This window comes from Lates calcarifer, linkage group LG7_2, assembly GCF_001640805.2.
Source record: "Lates calcarifer isolate ASB-BC8 linkage group LG7_2, TLL_Latcal_v3, whole genome shotgun sequence".
In the NCBI taxonomy this organism is placed as follows: domain Eukaryota; kingdom Metazoa; phylum Chordata; class Actinopteri; family Centropomidae; genus Lates; species Lates calcarifer.
This window is the reverse complement of record NC_066854.1, coordinates 10939024-10964140: the sequence shown is the minus strand read 5'-3', so window position 1 is coordinate 10964140 and position 25117 is coordinate 10939024. Positions and strand designations below refer to the sequence as shown.

Below are 25117 nucleotides of genomic sequence, written 5' to 3'. Positions count from 1 at the left end.
TCTGAATTTATTTCAAGGGCATGAATGGCAACCTCATGAATGATAGTCCTTTAAATGTGCTTGATAATATGAGTTTCTCAGTCAGAGAGAGACAAGGAGGAGGAAATAGACCCTCCTGAGATTTGGGCTGTAACGCAAAGTGACGGAGAGCAGGGGAGACAGATTACAGGTGGAGAAGGAGTGATATCAAAAGAGAACAAGAGAGAGAAGCAGAGAGAGAGAAAACACTGACAGAATATTAGAGAGAATATTTCATATTTGCTAGAGAGGTAAAAGAGATCACATCTGTGAGTGAATTTTAGCTTGTGAGTGATATCTCTTCAAGTTGGTCCTCGAGAGGTTCTTTGATTTCTCTGCCAACTTCATTCTGGCTCGCAAACACCTCCACAAGAACAACAATGCAGCAAATCTGGCTCTCTCTACTATCTGGCCTCTGCCTTCGCCTGGTTTTCTATTGCAGTGCTGAGGAGGGTCTCGAGTTCCCTAATTTTGATGGGAAGGACAGGGTGCTGGACATCAACGAGCGCAACTACAAGAAGGCTTTGAAGAGATACGACCTGCTGTGTCTGTTCTACCATGAACCTGTGCCAGCCAACAAGGGTCTACAGAAGCGGTTCCAGATGACAGAGCTGGTACTGGAGGTAAGAAAAGGGTCTCAGAGGTGGGAAGGGAGCTGGATGAGAGAGTAAAGAGACTGAAAACCAAAACATGAAGATCAGTGCTTCTATTCGTTCTGTGTTATGAATGACTGCTCATGCTTTCTCACTTTTAAGCCAGCAGGTCTGAGTTAGAATGTCAGTAAGTTATTTATAATGGTTACAAATCAATTGAATCTGTAATTACTGGATGGGATTTGGTCAACAGTTAAAGATATAAGCCTGGCAACCCATAAGTTGTTTCTATATAACTGATCTATATTAATTACAGTTAATGACTACTTTCTATCAATCCATCAATTAGTTTTAAATGTATTCAAATACATTCAGAAATGACTGAAAAATGTCCACCTCAAGGTCATGAGCCCATCTTTGGACATCTTCAGTTGGCTTGTTTCGTCTGAGCAGTACTCCAAACCACAAAACCAGAGGATGCTTGTCACTTTTCTGGACAAATTACTGAACAACTGATAGCTGATTAATTTCTGTCATTTTACTAATTTGCATTAATCACTATTCATTAATCCACTATTCATCTTAATTTGGGTTATGACCAAATATTTGCAAAAACTAATGACTCAACCTCAACCTCAACTCTACTTTATGTTTAGTGTTAATTAGCAAACATTAGCATGTTAACCCATGACGGTAATCATCCTGCCTGCTAAACATTAGTACTGTCATTATGAGTATATTAAAATGCCTAATGCTTGCATTTAGCTCAAAGCACTGTTGTGCCCGAGTAAAACCTCAGAGAGCTGCTAGCATGGCTGTAAGTAAACCTTGATGAATGGTATAAACAATTAAGTGATTATAAAACATTGTTAGCATACATTTCTTTCCATCAGATCATTAATTATTCAGCTGTTTCAGCGTCTGCAATGATATTGCTGCTGATTTCCTCAGGTACACTAAGTCCTGCCAAGAAAACGTCGTCACTGATCAAAGGGGTTAAGAGTTGTATCTATTGTAACATACCAGGCCATGATATATCTAATGTCACTGATAACATTAAAATGTCTCAATAAGCTACAGCTCAAACCCCTGCAGGTTAGACTTGCAGCCTCGCCGCCATGCTCATTTAACTGTAACCTGTCATAACAAGTCATTGTATAGTCAGTAATCCTCCCTGGTCGGAAAGCCAGACACAGAGCCTCATTCTTCCTCTATCTCTTAATGTGTAGACTGTCTGCTTAACCATAAGGTGAAGTGCAGTAGCTTCATAGCTGTCATACTGTCACAGTTTGACAGACAGAGCCAGTGATTTTAACCTGCACACTTTAACTGGCAGGCAGTGATTTTAATCCATTATTCACGCTCCTCTGTGGTTCACATGTATCCTGGGATTGTTTCTAGGTCATTCTGTTAATTATAGCTTGTTCTCAAAACTCTTTACTATCTGGCTGTGAACTAGAAATAAGAAGATGTCCTCTTGTATCCCCTCTCATCTTATTTATGAGCTAGAAGTACAAGAAAAAGGCTTGCATGCTTGCTTGTATTTGTTAGCATTTGCCAGTTTTATACACTCCTAGCTTCCTTTTCAGTGATCACTTTTGCATTCCTGTCATGTTTCGTGCACTGTTTGAAAGCAGCAGCACAAAGAGTAAAACTGAATCTCAGTCTCTTCAGTGGCATTTCTAAATCTGTTTTCTTTTCTAAGAACCACAAGCTGAAAGGAAAGCAGTCCTGACTCACAGCTTCCCTCTAACAAGAAAACTCCACAGGGGGCTCTCAGCATGCACACACACACCCACACACCCACACACAAACACACCATCTCTCTCACACATACACACCTTGGTAATGAAAAGATGTATTGACAAAGACAGCAGCAGCTGTGGATGCCAGCTCAAAAACACAGTCTAGAAGTGTCAAACTAAATGCAGAGAGGGTACTGGTACGAGATGTTTGATCTCAGTCTGATCCGATGGTCAAGGTTAAGATGATTCCAGTTACTCTTTTCCATAAGACAATAATAATCAGGGTTGAGTCCAGGATTTTAAAAACTCTTTTTATCTCCCTAGATTCCCAAATGTTCCAAGGTTAGATTTAAGATGAAGTTTGGCTTTAAAAGGCTCAAAATTACGTCTTGTTGACACTTTGTTTCACTATTCACCTTGCTACAGTGATGTAAAAGTGTACTTCAAGGTGTGTCAGTGCATCACCACTAGGTGTTGTCAGACTTGGTTGAAGCTTTCAGCCAGAGAAGCTGCTTTTCAACTTGAGTTACTCTTTAAATAATATCAGACGTGGACAGTCCCTAAGATAATCAGGGAGGTTATTTGTAAGTATGCGTAATGTAATAACAAAAATGCTGCTCATAACAAGACCTAACCTTCTTGAAGGTAAGGTTAACACAAAGCATGTTGGATATATGATTTAGCCAAGTAAGTGGTTGGTAGACCAGCAGCAGTAACATTAGGCCTCTTTTGCTGGCAATATGTTGTAGGTGATAAACTGATTTAATATGGCTGTAGAACTTTATATTTGAGTCCAAGACAAGATTTAAATTTCTGGTCTGACACAGTTTTTTACAGATCAAAAGTTAATGTGTGAACTGTCTTTCTGTCTCTAAGAGATCATTCTGGCTCGTCCAGTCCAACAGTTTGTTCATTGCAGGGACAAAAAAAGCCTGATGCTGTCTGACATTTGTCTGTGTGAACACCCAGCTCACAGCTCAAGTCCTGGAGAACAAAGATATTGGTTTTGGGATGGTGGACTCCCAGAAGGATGTCAAAGTAGCCAGAAAACTAGGTATGGTATGACTCATTGTTTTCATTATTCCACTGCAGCCTACCATAGTATCAGCTATGTTACTGTGCATGCACTATTGACTTTGCTGTCCATGTACACTCCCTTTATACTTAACTATTATGGCTGTAACATCTTTGCTTCTCCTCTCTGGATGTAAAGCTCCCAGAATAGCTTTCCTAAAGTCATAAACAACATTTATGTCTGTCTAATTAGGTCTGGAGGAGGTGGGCAGCTTGTATGTTTTCAAGGACGACCGTGTCATTGAGTTTGACGGGGAGCTTTCAGCAGACACATTGGTGGAGTTCCTGCTGGATGTGAGTGGAGAACTGAATCTGCTACTTTTCAGATGTGTAATATTGTCAACCTTGGAGGGAATAAATCCTCAAGCAATTAACAGCTACAGCCTCATTAAAGTACTTGTAAATGATGTAATTCACAGTAACGCAAGTTTCAGCAGGAATAGCTTTCAAGTCATTTCACCCCAAAGGTATTTCTTATTAAAGTGATGATTTTCACATAAATAAATTTAAAGAAATAGTTTGACATGTTCGGAAATGTACTTATTCGGCTTTCTTGCCGAGAGCTAGACAAGAAGATTGATGCCATTCTCTACCATTGTCTGTGTATCAAATATAGAGCTACAGCCAGCAGCTGGTTAGTTTAGCTCAGCATGAGGACTGGAACCAGAAGGGACAGCTAGCCTGGCCAAGGACAACAAAATCTTCTTACCAGGACCTCTAAAGCTCAATAATTAACATGTTATATTTCGTATGTTTGACATGCGATGATTTCTTTGATTTCTTTGTGCTAAACTAAGCTAGCACGCTTGGGTGTAGCAGTTTTTGTGTTAATAATGTATATTTCTCAAAATGCCAATGCTTTGAGTTTTGCTGTTTTTTTTTTCTTTCCTTTTTTGGCAATGAAAATCACCTAGCTGTTTTATACTGCACCCCAGGTGTTGGAGGACCCAGTGGAAATGATCAATAATGCCATGGAGCTGCGAGCCTTTGAGAGAATGGAGGAGGACATCCGCCTCATCGGCTACTTTAAGGGAGAAGACTCATGTTAGTTTATCACCAAATTCATGTTCCAGTGTATGTGTAAATTAATGCATTCGCATGTGCATTTACAAAGACAGGGTGTGTGAGAGGTCAAAAATACATCTAAACTAGCTGGTCCCTAAAGTAGCCTCAGTGCGTTCCCCCGACACTAATGGGATCTAAAGGCTAATGGAACTACATCACCATGTAGCCTAACTGGCTGCTAAAGGGAAACCTGATTCCAGACTGTGGCACTCTCACTCAGTCCCACAAGAGCCTTTAAATAGCTTGGTTCCCTGTCTAATAGGTCAAACTGCAATTATAGTTCCTCTCAAAAAAAGGCAGGAAAAAAGTGAGATAGGGAAGATGTTATCTGGTCCAATATGACAGTGGTATGAAGTTTCATTATAGAGCCCATTTCTGTCCTGAGATAGGTTGGTCCTTGGTAGTGACCTTGTTGGGAGCAGAGCCAGGAGCATGTTACAAGCCTATAAAACTGTATTAAGGAAGACTTTGTTACTGAAGGTGAAGACAGTTGAATCATGGTGGGAAATTGAATGAAGAAAGTGGGTTCCGCTGCTTGCCTTCCTGATCACATACTGTAGATTCAGGTAGAAATGCAACCCAGAATGTGAACGATGAACTTCCACACTTAAATCTATTTTGCTTTACTTTTCCATTTTTGGTTTCTGTCCTCTCCTGAGTTTCTCATCAGTTTTTCTCTCCTCTGTCTCTCTCTCCCTCTCAGACTATAAAGCTTTTCAGGAGGCGTCAGAGCGTTTTCAACCTTACATCAAGTTCTTTGCTACATTTGATAAATCTGTAAGTCCTCGTGTACAAAATAATATCCTAATCCTCCAAAATCTCATCATCATGCATAACATTTTGGGAAATATACTTATTTGTTTTCTTCTAAGAGTCAGATGAGAAAACTGATACTACTCTTATTTGTCTGTTAAATATGGAGCTTAGCTGGAAACAGGGTGAAACAGCTAGCCAGTGCAAATATAATAAAATCCAGCTACACCAGCACTGCTAAAACGCACTTATTAGCATATTACATCATCACCCCATTTGTTTAATTCATGCAAAAATAAAAGCGTAAAAATGAGAGATTATGGTTTTACGAAGGCTCGTCTGGGACTATAATTACATACTGCTAATGAAATCCTGATGTGTTTCAATGTTTTAGGTAGCCAAACATCTCTCCCTCAAGATGAATGAGGTGAATTTCTATGAGCCGTTTATGGAGGAGCCTGCCATCCTGCCAGGCAGACCTCTGACAGAGATGGACATTGTTGAGTTTGTCAACCAACACAGACGGTTGGTTTGATTCATATTGTTTCTGGGTTATTTTAAGGCCTGTTGTTTGGGTGCGCTTATATGAAAATGTGCTGTTTACAGGGCTACACTGAGGAAGCTCCGGGCAGAGAATATGTTTGAGACATGGGTGAGTAGTTGCCTGGTCTTACCAGAAGAGATGGAGTTGCCCCCCCAAACTATTTAGTATGAATGTATTTTCATTGAATTGATTAAAACCTGCTTGAGGTGCCATATCAGGACGATTCAGAGGGTGTACACAGGCTATACTGTAAATCAGATCAGGTCTTGTTTGTCTCTCTTTCTAGGAAGACGACATGGATGGGATACATATTGTTGCGTTTGCTGAGGAAGAAGATCCAGGTCTGTGCCTCTGACTCAGAGTTTTTTGCCTTTTGGTTTCAGTTATTTGACTTTTTTTTTTTTTCAACACCTGAAGATAAGCTCAGGTTCTGCTCTTTCATCCCCAGATGGATATGAGTTCCTGGAGATCCTGAAAGACGTGGCCAGAGACAACACCAACAACCCTGAACTCAGCATTGTCTGGATCGATCCTGATGACTTTCCTCTGGTTCTGCCCCATCATTAGATCAATTTTCAACGAAAATCTTTCTCACGAGGGTTTTGAGAAACTACATCTGTACACAACAGTAATAGGTCTTTGATAACCATTAGTAAATCTAGTTTGTCTTATCCCTCCAGCTGACCACTTACTGGGAAAAAACCTTCAAGTTGGATCTGTTCAGACCTCAAATTGGTGTTGTCAACGTAACAGATGTAAGTAAGAGTCTTACTGCACCAAAGTGAAGTGTTTTCACCTTCTATCTTGACCTTGTTGGTCTTTGTGTTCCAGGCTGGACAGCGTGTGGCTCGACATGTCCAACGACGAGGACTTGCCCACTGCGGAGGAGCTAGAGGACTGGATAGAGGACGTCCTGTCAGGGAGGGTGAACACAGAGGACGATGACGAGTCTGCTGATGACCAGGAAAACTCTGACAGCTACAACACAGAGGACAGTGATGAAAGTCATGACGATGATGATGATGATGACAGTGATGACTAAACTGAATGTCTGGGGCTGATGTCTCAGCAGTTCAGACAAGGGTCAAAATACTAAACTGAACTTGCTTGGCACATTAGAAACAGATTCTTGATTAATTCATTTTCCATAAAAAGTTCTTGTAAAATGCTCCCATTTCAAATAATAAAACAAAGTAAAGAAATTTAAAGTCTCCCAAAAATACAAAATGTAGATTATGGTTTAGTCAGACTGATAAAACAGAGCTGATTAAAGGTCATCATGGGAACGTTTGTGGCCCAGTTTATAATAAAGTTAGCACAGTGCCTAGAGCAATAATTCTCCTGAACTCACCAAGGATCATGTAAGTTAAAACTGCAATAATGGATTTTTTTGGCCACATGGGGCAACACAAGAAACTGTAAACAAAACTCAGATATATAACCTCTTAAGTTGCTACAGCTAATGTATTTGCAAACAGTTGCCTACTTACAAAATGAGCGGATAGAAAGTTACATTAGCATTTATTTGAATCCTGTTGGCCAAAAAATGTCATGTTCATGTTCAATATTCATTCTGTTTATATGTATCTGTCTTTCTGTGCTAACTCCAATATGATGACCAGTTAATTCCTAACTTTGTCTGTTTTGGTGATGGGCAGGTAGTGTACTGTGGGTTTTCATTTGTAACAGCTACCTGTTGTGTTTGAAAGAGAACAGGCCAGAGTGAATCAAAACATCAAAACGTTAAAGCTGCAGGCTCAGAAACCATAACAATGAGCTTAAAAAATGTTGCTATGAGTGACACTCTTCATATTACACTCAGTAAAAAAAATAGGATTATAGAAGCTTTAAGGTTGATATAGGTGTGTATATGAAACTATGTGAAAATAATTGACACATGTTTTTGTTCTAAATAGTGTTTAAATTGTTTTCTTGTGAAAAAAAGAGAACAGTTCTATATAACACAAATCCTAAAAGAACATATTAAAAGCACTTTTTCGATGCAGACTTGGTGCAAATTTCCACAGTGTAAAGCAGAGTAAATAAAAGTACATACAACTATGTGCACATCTTTTACTGTGCAGTACATGTGTGTTTTTTAAGATGTGTATGTGAGAACACACACTTCAATTGTCTCCCTCATCAGAAGATACACTGATCCTCAAGACAGCACACTGCCCCCCCAAGTCAATTAGCGTTTTCACCTTGAATTATTCAAACACCGGTGAATAATTCAGCATTGTTATGCCTCCTAAAGGGAGTAGGGACCCGGACAGTGAGGCTTGGGGAGGTCAGGGGTGAGGGATTCAGGGAGACACAGGCTCAAAGGCTGCCCACTGGGGCCCTACAAACTGCATGAGGAGCGCTCACACTGGACATGAATTAATAATACAGGAGCAACCAAGAATCATCATTCCCCTGGAGGTGGATGTGATGCAGCGTGTAAACAGGATGTTTGTACCATGGTGTGGGATTTACACATAAAGATGAGAACAATAAACTGTGTGTGTGTCTGCATTTAAATGCGACCTGAGGCAAGAAGACATGTCACAAACTCTCCTGAGGAAGAGGAAGCAGACAGTGCCACAGTGTAAGTGTTGTAATGTTCTGCAGGGCCTTTAGGTTACGTAATCCTATGAATGTCAAGTGTGATGGTGTTTTACATGAACATTTAGGCAGGGCATGAGGACTGATCTCTCTCAAACACACACACACCTCCTTACTCCCAAGAGATGAAGGATGACAGTAACACATAGTAGGTATGAGGGTCTAACAGGTTCAATATAAAACAGCAAAGAACAAAGATAAGATGTATTAAGCTGGAGATTCCTGTTCAGAACTGAATCCACCAGAAGCTAGAGGGATTTCCGCTCATACCTTGATCTGCACATAACCAACTCATTACCAAACAAATAGAGAGGGAGGAATGAAGGGAAGGAAAACATTCCATTTAGATGCAAATGCTCCTCATTTTCCTCTCTATCCATCTCTCTCCTCCTCGTCCCACGCCTGTGCGGAGCAGGCGGGTACGGGAGGGGGGATTAAACCGGCGACAGATGAGTTCCGACAGGCGGCCTCGCGCCCCAAGCTCACGGAGGGATGAGGTTGTTCGTTTTCAGCACGGGACACTGACACTGACATTCATTTACCCACAAGGCCTGGCCGCGCAGCTCTGACAGGCTGACGGCAAGCCAATTACCACTGAGCTCCATGACAACAAAAAGCCTCCACAACAAGACCAAAAAAGCTGAAATTTTGCTCCAGCGTGTCAGACAGCAGGACCAGACGCTTAATGGCCAGCGACAGAGGTGAGTGTTAGTAGGCCTGCAGCTGGGGCAAGAAACCAGTGCATATGGAGATGCTGTGGATTAAGTTTGGAAGAATGGGAGAGAGATAATGAAAGATACAGACGGGTGACAAATTAAAGGAAAAAAACAACATTAAACGTCTTAGTAAGGTGTTGGGCTGCCATGTGCTGCCAGAACAGGTTTGACGCACCTTGGCATTGACTGTACCAGTTTCTAGAACTTTACTGGAGAGATGGAACATCATTCATCTAAAAGATACCCCCTTATTTGGTGTTTTAAATCTCCCACAGGTGTTTTATGGGGTTGAGATCTATGGCGTATTTACATAATTCACATTGTTTTCATACTCCTGTCTCTCCACTATTTTTTCAGGTTTTTCCTTTAATTTGTCACCTGTCTGTCTGCACACTTGAAACAGAGTCATTACATCACAATACACAATACATCCATTTTAAAAACAGCTTTTGGTGGGGTAGATTTTCTCACTTGAACTATGCAGTTCAACAGTAGTTTATAGTTCAGTTGCAGGAAAATGAAAAAAAAAAAGTTATTATCTATGGAGGCTCAGAATGTTGATCAGAGGTTCATTATCTCATTATCTCAGGATTAAAGTGTCATTTTCCTGTGATAATAGGATAAATCTTTTGAGAAAATATATGGTTGTTTTCTCACTGTAACAGGATAATTAGCGCACTATCTAGAGAAAACAGCCTGTTTTCCTGGGACAACAAAATAATGATCCTGTTAGCACAACAAACTGATAATTAAATAATCTTGAAATAATGGGGTAAAAAAGAAATTATCACAACCATGGCCATCTCTGGCTTCCACAGATTCTCTGTAGTACAAAATATTTTCAGGTGTAAATTATTTTTTTACATTTCACCTCCAAATTACAAAAGCTAAGAACAGCTGAGAAGGGAATGAACTTATTTTACTAATAACCTTGAGATCAAACAGTTATCCATCTTGTCATCTTGGGATAACAGCATCATTTTGTTGTGGCTGCTACATGAAGGTCTGAGAATTCATGTTACATGTATTTCTTCATTTGAATTAAAAAAAAAAACTGTATTTTTAAAATTCTGGTGCAAATTTGGGGATTCATCACAAACATGGAGATGATAGATGGATAAATCAGTGGATTATAACACTTTGAAGTTTTTGTATTGATTAATAGGCACACTGGTAGCCCTCCTTTTCATTAATCAGTTTGGTGGCTAAGAGTATTCATATACAAAACAACCACCTTTAACTAAAAGTGAAACTGAAATCACAAACTGAGGTAAAAGTAGAAGAGCAGAGACAAAACAGATTCAACCCACCAAAAAAAAAAAAACATGGCATCAAACTCACAAGTGCTAAAAAGTTAGAAATGATGTCCAAAGTGAACTTTTCCTCTTCAGCTCAAGTGAAGGTGAATCCAGTTCATCAGTGTGGTCTTGCAGATACAGCGGCTGTCCCATTACCAAAAGGTCAGAGGTTGAAATCTCTGGAGCGTCACTGCTCTGTTGTTGAACAAAACATTGATTTACTTCCACATCCATAATAAACTGTTTTTGGTTCAGTGCTCCCACTAAATACCCCAAATGTAAATTAGACATCTGAACTCTAGTTAAACCCGAAAAAGTGTCACACTAATAAAACTGCAGCTTATTTACTGCACAGTGCAACTCCATGCAGCAGTTTTACAAATGTTCATAAAAATGTTTATTTTTTTTTACAAATGCTAATGCTGTGAAACTGAAACATGTCTTACATTGCAATGTCACGTGATCATCATAAAGCCGTCCAACAAAAACCAAACCATGACATAGGACTGTAACCTGGCAACAGCGTGACAGATGGCGGTGATGAGGAGGAGAGGGGAAAGGGCTGGTCATGTGAACTGGAATGGCAAACACACATACACACACACACGCACATACATACACACATGCTTGTTTACATAAATAGATACAGTGTAAAAACAGGAGGCACAGTCACATTGGGATCATACAAAGTTCATCTGTCAGTAGGTATAAAATACGACCAGTGGCAGGTGCTTAAAAAAAAGATACTTGCTGTTAGTGCACCGCACAGAAACAGCAAGAAGTGTGTTTTTAGTTCTTTCCAGATGGATCAGTTACAAGTTTACAGTGAAAGAATGTTTTAGCAAAGCTGAACAGTTTCTTTATGTTTTATATGGAAACATGTTGCTGCTGCCCTCAGGCAGACAAAGTGACAGTATTAAGTTTACCAGCCAGGGGGCAGTAGGGGACAACCCTGCTCATAGCCACAGAGGATATTATTAGTATGACATGTTTGTTTCTTGAGTGAGTCATTCATACTATCAGTGTGATTCTCTTTGACCACTTTGGTGAATTTACTGGACAGAGCAGTCAAATTTGACAAGATCTTAAAGTGTCATTTTAGTGCTGTTAGCTTAATTTTACTGTATTTTTCTAGCTTTTACAAAATCGGCCGATTCATCAGGTGAAAGCAATAAAAAGAAAAATTCCCTCTGAGTCTTCCAGTGAAGTGGTCTGACCTCGAGGGATTCCCTGTGAGCGTGTTTGTCAGACAACAGAGCTGAGACAAGGCAGTAAAGGAAAAAACCAGACGGTCCAGTTGGGAAGGAGGTTCCGCCCTGCTGCAGCTCTGACTGTTGGTACACACTCTTGATCTATTGTATATTCTAGTGATACAAGCACACCCTGTGAGCCCTGAAATATGCTTTAAATACTGCAAATGCTCAAATAGTGGCCTCTGGTGAGCTCAGCGTGAGAGAAAAACAGGTCTTTAGTTCTCATTTGTCCTGATGTCTTGATAAACTCAGTATAATATCCATTTCCACTTGCCTTTTTTCCCCAAACAATGTTAAGAAACTTAACACTAGGACCAGAATTTTCACATTAAAAGGCAGCCTGGGGCACCCTAGGAGCCTAATGGTTTTGATTACTGACCAAGGATCTTTGTTGTATGTCATACCTCTCTCTTTCTTTAACACAGTGTTTCCTGTTTCTCTACACTGTTGACTGTCAAATAAAGGCAAGTATGCCTTTCATAGGCAGGCTTTTAATGTGAAAAACAGGAAGTGTTGGTTTAACATCCATCTTTTATTGGGAATTTGTGCTGTGGAAATGTGCACTATACTAAAATTACTGTAAATATTCCTTATTTGAACACCAGCTTTCACCTGAGATTTTACAGTATTTAGATTTTTCTGTAACCTACAGAGGGGGGTTCTGGTCTGGATTCTGGAATAATCAGTAGTACTTCTTATTTTCGACATCGTGGCTCTGTCTCTCCTCCTCGCCGCCTTCTCTCTTCATCACGTCAGGCAGATACGGCAGACATGAAAGCCCTGAGAAGGTTACTGAACCGATGAGGCAGGGCAAATGTTTTTGGGCATGTATCCATCTCTGTGTGTCTCTCATGGTCTGGTTCATTCTGGGCTCACCCCGGTGTTTAACATAGCATGCGAGTGTTGTTCCCAGCTGGCGTGGAAACATTTTCTGATTTTGCTCCATTGCACCTGGAGAAGAATCGTGCATCAAGACAACCCAAAGCGTCCCTTCACTTTGGCTGCTGAAATTAGCACTTGGGGGTGCTACTGTGCGCCTCAGGCCGGACACGTTGGGAGTTTGACATCGCAAATGTCAAAAGCGCTGTCCAGAGTGCTGCAGACGTCCTGAAGTAGTGACGAGGAAAGGAAAAGAGTCTGACATCCCGTCTGAGCAGGATGAGATCATATATTCCAACCATTTTAGGCATTTTCTTTAATTTAGAAACATACATGAATGTGCATTAAATGCAAAATCTGATTGAAGTTTGGTTTCATTTTTTGTCTGTTTAATTTGGTTTTTAAGTGAAGGAAATGTATTTAATTCTTAATCTACTGAAAGTATCTGAATACTTTCAAATGCTGCAGACAAGATGGCAGCACAGCCGAGATATTAATATCAATATCTTGGTCACACCATCGCAGTCCTTAGTGGTTTGTCTGTCTGTTCCATGGAAATAAAGGAGTGACCGAGACAAACAAAGTCTCTGTGGGGACGACAGAAACCTCAAATGTTCCCATCTTGTTTGACTCCAGCATCTCAAACACGAGAGGAACGAGAGATTGTGACACAAACTGACACGCATGCGCACACATATACGCTTACATACACTCACGCATACTCTTATGTGCACACAAGTCCACGTCCGAGGCATCCAAACTCCTGTAAGAATAATCCTGCGACGATTCTTCTTTTCATCCAAATCAAACATAAAAAGATCAATATATTCAAACATGTGTGATATATAGATTCATATATAATATATAAAAAATCCAAAAAAGTAAAAATAAAAACTGCAAACCCAAAATGAAAACATTTGAGAGCAACAAAACAGGGTGAGGAATAAACAAAACAAAACATTTTTCTGAGTCCTACACAGAGGTTTCAGACTGTAGCCGCAGGACAAACTTGTGTGACTTGGGGTCGATGTATTCTTCGGACATCTGGATGTAGGGGATCTTCTTGGATGTCACCACCAGGCTGAAGTCCACGCACTTGAGCAGGAAGACGGTGCCGTCTTTCAGGCCGCTGGTGACCGACGCCTCGCTGATCAGCGTCCACTGGCGGGCCAGCCAGTGGTCCCGGCTGTACTGCAGGGTCGGACCTGGGGTCAGGTAGCTCTCCAGGAAGGCCTGGGTGGGAGGGATGCACAGAAACACAATACCTGTCACATCTTAGAACAAGAACAAGTCTCTATGTGACCGTCATGTGTTACAGTCAGAGGCCTGACCTTGGGCGTCATGTTGTTGGTGATGCAGAAGGCCAGGTGCTGCTGGATGCTCTCCATGCTGTGGCAGTGCTGCTGTTTGGTGGTCCTCAGGTACTTCTGCAGGGCCCGCGCCATGGAGGGGAAGATGGCCTGCGCTGCTTCTCGAGGGTCCATGACGTCCCCTGGAGCCTTCTTCTGCTCCTCCTCTTGCATGCGCTTGATATGTGTGAATGCCTCCTCTACTGCCACCACCAGTCTGGGAGGGAACATGGCAAACAAATCGAAACAGCCATGCACATTAAAGACAGCTTTTTTTTCCTTCTATGCATTGGAATCACCTTGGCATCACCAGATTGTTTTACTCACCGTGCTCTGCGCTTGCGGACACGCCTCTCGTGCTCGGCCTCCTCGTAGTACAGTTCGTTGTGGCTGGAGTCTCTGCGGCGGGCAGCGGCTGCGATCATGGCTCTGGACTGAGAGTGGGCGAGTCCTGCTGCTGCGTTGTTCCCTGGACCTGTCACGACAACCAGATAAGGCAGGTGTAGAGTCAGTTACAGCCTCAGAAAAGGTAAAAGAATGAAGAAATCTTTGGTGATGACATAAAGTGCAACATGAACAAGCTGCTGTTAGAGTGGAGAGGTAGATTATTAATGCAAATAAACCTCGGTCCATTTCCTTTCATCACCAGCAACATTAAAACCCCGGGAGCTGACAAGAAAAGCCACATAAAGTCATAATTTTTAATTGTTCAGAGCACCTGTGATAATTCAAAAACCTAAAAACATGCCTCTCACCCACATACAGCTACTGATATTCAAACATTCCTATTACTCTGCCATTCGGTGCCTTCAGGAGGAGCAGGGCGTCCAATTAAATAAGCGTCTCAAGCAACTTCAAAAGTTTACATTTTTGGAATGAGCACAGGAGGCTGCTCATGAACTCTGTCTGATGTTAATGCAGGTTAAAAGAAGGCAGAGCTGGTGAATTATTAATGAGGGGCAGAGATCGTGGATGAACAGAATAATTCATGGACAGAGCAGAGGGGGTTTCAGCACTCCCTGCTCTTGGTGTTACTGTAGTTAGATGGGATTTATGGGTAATAAATGTTCTGGCAGAAGCCATGTGTTGAATGTAAAAGGTAGGTTAAGGTAGAGTTTAGTATATATGCTTCTCTTATACATTGTTTGTACGGAAGACTTTGAAATAAGACAATAAAAGATTTAAAGAATAATTAAACAAAGAAACAAAATGAAATACAATCAGAAGTGGGCTGAGTAGCCAAAAATTGAATCACTTCAAGAAACAAGCTGAAGCTTTTGGAACAGCTCCTCATAATACAAAACTACACACTACACACTAAATATTTCCTTTTTATGTATACATTTACTGTGTCATAATTAAATATAAGAATATTCTTTAAAACAAAAAATGAAAATGAAATAACTAAAAGTTATCCTTCCAGAATTATTAGACTAAGCTAAATAACTGTTCTTTTAACATTAATGAACTATGACAGGAAGTAGATCGTGTACTGTATGTACTTCCATATCTTGGAGAACTGCTTGGCAAGAAACACCTTGAACCACTGGGAATCATTTTTAATTCCCAGTGTCTACAGCAGAGAAAACAATATGGAAATCAAACAGCTTGTCAGACATCATAAAATCACCTGAGCCCATTTGGATGTGTAGTGTAATTGAGTGCTACGGCTGCTTTGGGCTCAGGGCTTCGCCACTCTTTAATCAAGGAAAGATTATTGTCTGTCCCTGAGTTCGACTTATTTGTTACAACATGGAGGAAGAAAGAAGGAGAGAGAAGTAAAAGCTCGAGATGAGAGAGTAAGAGAGATGGAGGGGTCCCTGACCAGCTGCTGCAGGATGAAAATGAAGGAGGATGAGACACGGGAGAGAAATGACAAGACCGGCGGCGTAATAGCTATTGATTTATCAGCCATCTCCAGCTCTGTTTCCCACTAACATTTGAGAGGAGGCAGGAGAAAGGAGGGAGACAAATGGCAGCAGAAAAAGGAAGAGTGGAGTCAAGTTAGTGCACTTAAGTGAAGCTTGAGCACACTTAAGGGAGAGCTATAATTTAATAGAGGGTTTGTGTTACATTCTGCCAGCTGTCGTGAGGACGACTTTGAACTTTTTCATCAACCTGTGGCATGCAAAGGATGAAGAGGAGTGGTGAGGAGTGAGGGGATCTATGGTGTGTTAGTGAGTGTGTGAAGCAGTCAGTGTGTGTGTTTCACTCAATGACATTATTTCTATGCAAAAAGGAGGCTTTCATTTAGCTTCAAGGACATCTGACAAAGGATAAAGATTTAAGGAGAGTTCATTTCATAAAGTGAACACAACAGCAGTCAGTGATGGGTGCTTTAGCTGGAAGCTGTATTTACTTACTGTCCAAAAGGTAGGCTTTCAGTTTAGCTTTAAAGGCATCTTATAGGGTTAGCGTCAGGGTAAAGAGACACATAAGGAGAGGAGAAAGTCAGTTGCTCAAATCCCACCTGCTCCAAAGGTACCAGAGGGTGTGCTGGGGCAGATATCAAATGACCGTGCTTGTATTTTTGCATGTTGTAGCACATTAACTACAAATCATCTGTGCTTTAAATTACTGTCGACAATTTTCCAATTATGCTATGTTTGCAGATCGATTTTCTTCCTTCCAGGCAGCCATTTGTTTCAGCACATTCCAGGACAGTAAAGAAATGAAATGGACTTGCAGAGACTTGAGCTGTGCTTTAGACAGGTGATCAGTCCCAAGGACTAACTTCCACCTTCCCAAATTTGAAGATTTGCAGGTTTTCTTTGCTTTCTGTGATAAAACTCTAATAACTTTGGGTTTTGAACTGTTGGTTTAACAAAAGATGTTATTTGAATAGGTCTAAAATATTAATGAATTGAGTTTCAATGTAATTTTCCTATCATACTGAAATAGATGTGAATGAATGGCTGCTTGGAAAGATCAATAGAGGAAATTAATGGTAAAACTATAAACTATCATATGATCTGGGAAACAGTCAATCATCCAACTCAATTAACACCACACATTTTCAAGGTGGATAATCTCTTCTGTGTTACAATGGATAGAGTATAAATGATGGTAGAATCCAAGCAACACACAGAAAAACCAACGCACAGACCAAGACACAACACACAATAAGTTCAAAGACCATCCCACTCACCCTCAGCCGGGGCTGCTGGGAACTCACCATCCACATTGTACACCTTGAGGCCGGCCAGGTGCTTGGCAGCACGGGACTTGGAGGCGGAGAGCAACGCTGGGTTATGGACTGAGAAGTCGCAGTAGTAGTGCTCTAAGATAGCCAGAGCTGCCCGCTGAATACTGGAGAGGAGGAGAGGGCAGGGTTAAAGTTAAGTTTTAGCCAAGAGACATTTTTTAGTTACAATCCAGGTGGCTTGATGATGGGAGAGAGGAGCATGAGAAACAGTAGCCACAGGAAGTTTTTCACTTGTAACACAAATACTAGGAAAGCCCTGCAGTAATTCTACAACTCCTCCTGCTGAATACAAAAGAGTAAAGAAGCCAGAAAGCCTTTTCCGTTTTCTTTCAACACTTGATACGACTGAAAAATCACATTTTTCTTGAGGATAGTGAGTACCATGTACTGAATAGCAAGGAGATGGAGATGTAAACACACGTTTAGAGAATAAACAACAAAACCTTGTTATAATGAAACAAACCCCACATACAAACCTAAGAATAAAGAGAACTATAACCATGGAAAAGCAGTGGGGGATGGACAGATGGTGATGCTAAAGGAGGATGAGAAATAAGAAGGCAGGACCAGAGAAGTAAAAGATCTGACAGTAATACTTAAATTAATGCCTTAGTGGGAAATTCCCAACACAAGTGATACAAAACACAGACTGAACAACACATCAGGACCCTTTTCACACAGCTAGAAGATCACGTATTTGTAAAATTCCAATGAAACATAAAGAAATCTACTGAGAATGGAAAAAGACTGGTGATGGCTCTGTGTTTATCTAAAAAGACTCGTGACAAAAAAAACTAGATAAGAGAAGAAGGAAAGATTCATAGAGACAAAATGAAGACAGACTTGGACTGACTACTGTTCACGTATGTACTTCTATATCATTGGTCAAGTGTGTAGGATTTATAAAGATAAGGCCACAAGATCCAAGTCTAGAACAAAAAAAGACTCCTCTGTGTCACATGGGAGAAGAAAGATCAGACATGGGACAGCAGCAGTGTGATAGTTGCCATAGTTACCATATTTAGACTGATAACCACAACAGAGTAAATGATGTTTGAGGACACAGGAGAAAGGTGAGAGGACAAGTGTGAAGCATGAAGGTAGGGACTGAACAGAAGCAGTCAGAAACTGATGTGTGCTCCTAAAAACAGCTACAGCCCAGATCCTGATCCTTTACACTGTGGATCACAGAGCATGCCAGATCTTGTCCTTTGTAACACAACACTATTAAACCAATTGTACATAAGCAGGGTGTTTTCATATGTAAAGCATTGGTTCTTTTATAATATACAGCCTCTGTGCTCTGGAAGTGAGCTACATTAGAGGTTAAAGCAAGACGACATTCTGCTTAAATTCATAAGAACGTAACACACCCTTCTTCACTTCAAAACATTCAGTTTTGCTGCTACAGCCGTATTTAGTCTGCTATGATAATAGGTTATGGTGGCTAATATAAGCTAATGTTAGCATACTGTAAATAGATGTTGTTGTGTATTTCTGAGTCAGTTCACTGACCTCATGAGTGCGGTGCAACGTTAACATGATGTTTAAACATTATCCTGTAACTGTCACTGCCACTTGTGGCCACAGTGAAATATTAAAGCTACTCTGATCAATATTCTTCATATCAAAAATGAATTGAATATCTATGTACAATGTGAAATGAGTCACATGTAGTGAAATCACTACATGCTCTATAATAATAATAATAATAATAATTATTATTATTATTATTATCATTATTATTTAAGTATTATTGCTTTGATTTTATAGCCTGTAACTTAAATGTTTTTATGAATTCTCACCGCTCTCATAAACCTTGTTTCCAGATGCACAGAGCACTGTGTACTACCTGCCTAGTACCAAACAACAGACAGACAGCGTTAGCAACTAGCTAAAGAGCCAGATATTTATCTCAGTGGAGACTGAAACAGAGATAATGAGAGAGTGTGGGAGATAATATTGGATTCACAAAAAATTTCATCAGGTGGACAGAAACACAACTATGTGTGCCAAATGTATAAAGCAGACAGTGTTTGCTAGCACACTCAATAAACTCAATAAACTAGCATAGCAGTTTTGTAGCAGTAATTCATGGTAAGCAGCACATACAGGGATTTAGTAGCTGTTAGGACACTGTTGTGACACAAGCTCAATTTCTATGACCTGCAGTTGGCTCAGGAGAGCAACAGATGCTGACAGCTGTTAACTAACCAACAGCAACCCTGGACCCTTTTCACTCTGTGTTTGTTTGTGTGGATGTGTCCATAAATATGTGTAGCCTCACTGTGTCCTGACATTCTTTAGGCCTTGTGGAGAGCTAACTCAATATGCACGAACAACAGCACATGCTAACCTGCAGCATGCGCTTCATATTATCCCAAAGAGAGATCATAGTATAACCTCCGACCCACTGATGAGAGCACTTTCTGACCTCTTGTAACTTCCATTCCTGCCTCAGAACAAACCACACATTACACACATTAAGTAATGGGTCATTTACATCACCACAGACAGATACAAACCATCCAGGGATCCAGACAGCATTAAAAACGTCATTCATTCTTACAGCCTTGCCATCTGGTGACAGTCACGTGAACGGGAGCTGATAGTAACATCACAAGAGCCTAACAAAGTTACACAGACAGATGTTTAGATTGGTTTACTAAAAATACACAAGTTGTGAAAGGAGGATGGGGGCTTTTTGTTTAGGCTGATATATAGAATTTTACTGCATCTGAAGAACATGAAAAACTGAGAAGGAAAATGGTTTCTAAATACCATTTGAGGTCAAAATGGTGTCAGTCATGTCCACTTCAAATAAAGGATGGAAAGGAACAGTGTGTGCCTATTTTCTTTTCTTTTCTTTTCAGTGTGCAAATTGTCATCCAGTGCTGTGAAGTATTTATAGATCTCAGTATTTGTTTGATTGTCTTGGAAACAAATACAAAGAGGAAGCCTTGTGTTCAGTGGAGATGTATTACAGAGCTGTCAGAGAGAAATTGTAATGAAATTTCCAATCAGTGTTAGAAGCTGAGCATCTATAAGCTTAGAAACAGTGTGTCTTATGACAATGAAATAAAAGCTTCTGTATTCTAGAAACAGATGTTAGTGATATACTGGGTGCTGTTATATCTCAAATAAAGTAATTATACAGATGACTCCCAGATCTTTAAAATCTGCCAGAAGTAAACTAACTCAGATGATTTCAGAAACAGTGTGTCACACAGCAAGACTATAGGACAACAAACACATCATCATACTTAGCAGGGGGCTGTGTGCGTTCTGCTAAAGAGGCAGCAGGAAGTGTGACAGCAACTCCCTTGGTTAACTCAAGAAACCCAGACAGCCCTCTCTTATGTTAAGCATTCAGAGCCACTACAGACAGGACCATTGTTTAGTGGCCTCTTGCGTAAGTACTGGAGTAAGAGTTCCTGTTGCTTCCCAACTTCGATCAATTATTAAGCTGAGGGCACACAAAAACCATTCAAACCAACGGTTTGACTGGCCAACGCCACAGCATCTCAAAAAGTGTTGGCTATGTAAATTCAGTTATAGAAACAGAGTCAAACTGCAGACCAGTGCCTGCTCTAATGCTGCTGCTCAGGACTGATCAGTCAGGGAATGTAAACTGGGATGTTCCCAGCAGTGAATGTGTTTAACCCCCACCCTGCTACAACAACTCTCCCAGGCTGTAAGGAATGCGTTCATCTTCAACTTGTCTGGTTTGACAAGGGGACAAAAAAGGATTCCTCTGGCTCTCAGATTGGCATCAAAGACCAGGCAGACAGAGACAAGCTTTCAGGACCCCAGGGCCCGAGCAGGGTCCCCATTATGATAAGGCTAAGGATGGATGCCAGAAAAACAGGAATGTGAGCCGCAGCCTGTTACTAGAGGAGATACATGAGAGATTGGCAGAGAAAACACAACACCCACTCATGTCTGGGTTTCTCTGTTTGATACATTCATTCATGTTCATGTTTGTGGCTACACATGCGTGTGACATTTGCATGTATATGGTGCAATTACCCACACATGTATGTTTGAATGTGCGTGTCCGAGCGGGTGTGTCAGGCTGACCAGATGCTCGGCTGCAGTCTGCAGGAGAGCAGTAATTAGCTGTGTGTTTACAGTCACAGACGAACAACAGAGCGAGGCCAGGCCTGCTGCTGGCCAAGCAGGGATGAATGGCACAGCTTACAAAGGACAACACCCCCAAGGCAGCCAGCTAACACACCAACCAGACCATTAGACACACACATTCACTTGTCTGATCTGTTTCTATGAAAGCAAAATCAATATGAAAATCAATACACCTTTCAGCCTAATGCAAGTTCAGATTTCAGAGAATGTACTTTATGTTTTTTTTTTTTTTACACATTTTAGTCCATTAGCTACAAATCACATATCAATGCAGACAGTGTTCCAAAGCAAACAATGCAGGGCTCCATGACCTCTCACATCACCTTACACTAGTTCTCTTAACGCGCCAGAGGTGAATATAAAATCTGGTGAAGCTGCCTTTCATCACTGTCCAATGGCAACCATATATTGTGATTCTGAATTTTTCAAATAAACTGAGGCATTCAAAATTTCCTTGTAGGTTGAGAAAATTGAGAAGAAAAAAAATGTTATCTGATCTTTTAGAGTCCCAAAGACAGATATCAGTATTGGCCGAAAAATCCAAAATTAGTCAGACTATAGTGGCTTTGTGTCACTTCAAATACCTTCAGCTGTTAGTCAGGAATGCATCATGTCTGTTTCCTGTGCTACATAATTTCAGCCAGAGACACTCACTTCAAGGAATTGACTGTTTATAGCGAATGATTATATAGTTAGATTTGCCAGAATAGGCTCTGCCCTTTGCGGAAGCTCTTGAAGTATCTGAGCAGCAATACAGATTTTGCTGGAAGAACTAATCAACCTAACCTAACCCTAACCCCCTTAATAAATACGTACACCAAATCTTAGTTATATCAGTAATACCAAAAATACAGTATATAAGGAGGAGGATGGGGTGGTGGATGGACTAAAAGAGTGAACGTCAGATGAATCATGTTATAATGGCTGTGCTAATGGGATGGTTGATAGCCCCCCAGTTGACAAGACATTTAGGAAGCAGCTGATACCAAGAAAACTAAAGGCTAATTTATAGTTGCTGCATCTGCGAGGATCCACTTGATGTAAATTTTATCATCTGGTCATGTCCATGAAGGTCCACACGCCCTCTGCCCTGCCCAGAATATGCCTGTGCAGACTGTATGGACTAAGAGCACTCCGACTGAGCATGTGGTAGAAATGCAAACTGGACACTTGTTTCTTGTTTCTTGTATGTGTAAATAAAAGAAACCTTCTTCTTCTTCCTAACCAATGTCAAGATTTAGGTGGCAGCTCTAAATACTTCCTGCTGTTTAAATTATATCCTGAAGCCATACTGTACATTCATATCTCTATATACACCTTTGTTAGTCTGGTATGTACTGTCAAAATAACAATAAAAGTTAATCTAATTTAATCTACTGTGACTTTCTGATCAATGAAGTATTAAGTGCAAAGAATTGTCTGTCATCCTGAAATATTCTGAACCACTGTGGATGCAGGGCACATACAGCATGAAAAGCTCACCTGCAAAACTCACCCAAGAGCCCCTACCAACAGATGTACCTTTGAATGTAAGAACAGATACAGGATAATATTTCATCTACCCTGCCATAAAAGAGGTCCATCTATAAATCCATCAGGTTTTATTAGTTACCCGTGAGCAAGAGTACATGTGGGACTCAGGGAGCTGCGTATTGATACCAGGGAGCAACAGGGGGGCTGCTCTGTTTGGCTAAAAATGGGATCTTCCTGTTTTCCCTCAGAGACTGTAAGGTCATAAAAACCTGGTCGGTCTAGTCTGAGCTGTTCTTTCCTGCACGCACACACACACACACACACACATTCCCTTTCTTTCATTCCCACATACATTTTAGGATTCAACACTACCCTCCCATTAAGTATTAATCCTTCGTTCTCCATTCTCTCTTTCACTCCCTCCTGTAGCGTTCTCCCTGCTTCAGTCTCCTGGGTCTTTCCTCTCTACTCCGCCCTCCGTCTGCAGCTCTTTTCTGAGGAGTTTCCTCTCTGAAGTCATCCCCACCCTCTCCTTTTTTCTTCTGGCACGATTTCCTCTCCCTATCACCCACTTTGTCTGTGTGCCTTTTTGTCTCTGCATTTTCTTCCAGCGCTGGTTTAACATTTATTCTCCTTTTCTACTTGATCACCACTCTTCTCCTTCAGGCACCTCCCTCCCTTTCTTGACTTTTGTGAATCTTTTCTTTAAGAATTCCTTCCTCTCATCTCTGAGTAGGTAACCAGTTACTTCGCTCTTCCTTTCCCATGTCTCTCACTTGAGGTGTCCCAGTTTCTATCTTTCCCCCTGCCTTCATCTTGCCCACACATCCTCTGTTTTCCCTCCCTTTCATCCCCCCACGTTCTCACTTTCTATCCCCTGGTTGCTCATATCAACCTAGCTCCCTCTATCTCTACCTCCTCTTTTAGCAATCTCTACATGCATAGAGGTCATCTGGGTTTTCTGCTAACTTGCTCTTAATGTTAACAGCATCCATTAATGTCTTTGAGTCTTATAAAGTGGTTGACTATTTTACACTCATAAGCCAAATATGTATGTTTTGGTTTCACACTATTTGCCCACATAATTTTCTGGTGTTAGTTTTAGTTAGAAGCCAAAAATCTTCTCAGTAATTTCTCTGTAACAAGCCTGAACAACAAAGCTAACACTCTGCTGACAGAAAGTTAGACTGCCATCATACATTAAAGGATAAGTTTGGCACTTTTCTATATTTGTCTTGTAAACAAACCCCATGAAAAGACGAGAAACATCTAACGAGTATTGTGTGTGTATTCAAAGCCCAATATATATTATTCCTCTGTGCTATAGAGCACCATTGTTGTTCAAAAACTATTAGAAACATCAGTGAATCACACATGTTCCATCATTACCAAACACACACACACACACACACACACACACACACACACACACACACACACACACACACACACACAGTAGTTTATTTTGATACAATCCCACATACACAACATCCTGCTGCTGGAAATACTCACTTGAGCACAAAAATGTGTATTAATCCACCGCTGAAAGTAGTCCCCAACAAATACACCATTTCCTCCCATTTGAGTAATGTTGGCTAAAAACTGCAGTGATCAGCTGTCTTAGGAAATTATTTAATGAAATGAAACTATATATTTATGACTCACTTTTGAAGACTTAGTACTAATAGTAGTACTAAGAATGAGCTGAGAACCACAGACGTAACTACAAAAAGGATGATTTGTGTATGTACATGTCTAATACTGCTAATCATATTCTTTAAGAGATTTACATTGTCCAAAAGAGAGACCAACAACACTCAAGTTGAGATCACACAGTAAACATGTGACTCTGTCATTCATTTAAAAAACCATAAACCTTGCTTGACTGATGCCTGAATCTGGAAGGACAATGTGTTGGCCAAACAACATGCATGCACCTTCCTAGTAAATTACTTTGTCACATGAATGTGTGTTTCTACTGTTTTTCATGTAATTCATAATAATTTTGTAATTGTAATCTGTTCTTAGTTGTCTGATCTCATGACTTCTGAGTATAAATTATCAAAAAAAACATATACAGAAATTTAAACTAGTCACTTCATTTCTCACCTGAGCTGTCCCAGGTTGTAGTGCCTTGTCTCTCCGTCTGTGGAGCGCATGACACACACAGAGAAACACGGCTGGAGCTGCCGGAGCTCCAGCAGGACGATGGCCAGGTAGTGGATGAAGAGCAGAGCATCCACCAGCGACACAGCGTACTGCACGATCCCCTGGTAGTTCTCATCCTGCAGGACAGTGAAACAGCAGTGAGCATAAACAGTCAAATTTAAACAGCAGATGGAGTAACATTCTTTCTACCACATGCAAATACAGTAAATAATAAAAAATAATAAAATTAAAAA

General features: G+C 40.7%; 2 protein-coding genes across 5 annotated transcripts in view; one reads left to right on the top strand and one right to left on the bottom strand.

Annotated features, from left to right (window-relative positions):
- The first annotated feature begins 51 nt into the window (after positions 1-51).
- Positions 52-7868, top strand: LOC108900590 (calsequestrin-2). The gene is made up of 11 exons (XM_018701736.2): positions 52-641; positions 3326-3410; positions 3624-3724; positions 4366-4474; positions 5199-5272; positions 5643-5773; positions 5855-5900; positions 6079-6133; positions 6241-6341; positions 6473-6573; positions 6624-7868. Exons 1-11 carry the CDS (start codon positions 399-401, stop codon positions 6832-6834), a joined length of 1257 nt encoding a protein of 418 aa, XP_018557252.1. The 5' UTR covers positions 52-398; the 3' UTR covers positions 6835-7868.
- Positions 7869-10786: 2918 nt separating this feature from the next.
- Positions 10787-25117, bottom strand: part of LOC108900588 (vang-like protein 1) — a 52209-nt gene continuing 37878 nt past the window's right edge. For 3 of the 4 annotated variants that reach the window (XM_018701729.2, XM_018701731.2, XM_018701733.2), the window contains 5 exons: positions 24825-25000; positions 17043-17203; positions 14222-14369; positions 13877-14111; positions 10787-13778 (listed from right to left, as the gene is read on the bottom strand). In XM_018701729.2, the coding sequence (XP_018557245.1) occupies positions 13518-13778; positions 13877-14111; positions 14222-14369; positions 17043-17203; positions 24825-25000 (981 nt within the window). In that variant the 3' untranslated portion in view covers positions 10787-13517. The remainder of the gene's footprint in view (positions 13779-13876; positions 14112-14221; positions 14370-17042; positions 17204-24824; positions 25001-25117) is intronic. The other variant, XM_018701732.2, reaches the window with a different exon arrangement.

Coding starts and splice junctions, on each gene's coding strand:
- LOC108900590 (XM_018701736.2), top strand. CDS start 399: ATGCAGCAAATCTGGCTCTCTCTACTATCTGGCCTCTGCCTTCGCCTG. Junction 642..3,325: donor TGACAGAGCTGGTACTGGAG/GTAAGAAAAGGG, acceptor GTGAACACCCAG/CTCACAGCTCAAGTCCTGGA. Junction 3,411..3,623: donor CAAAGTAGCCAGAAAACTAG/GTATGGTATGAC, acceptor CTGTCTAATTAG/GTCTGGAGGAGGTGGGCAGC.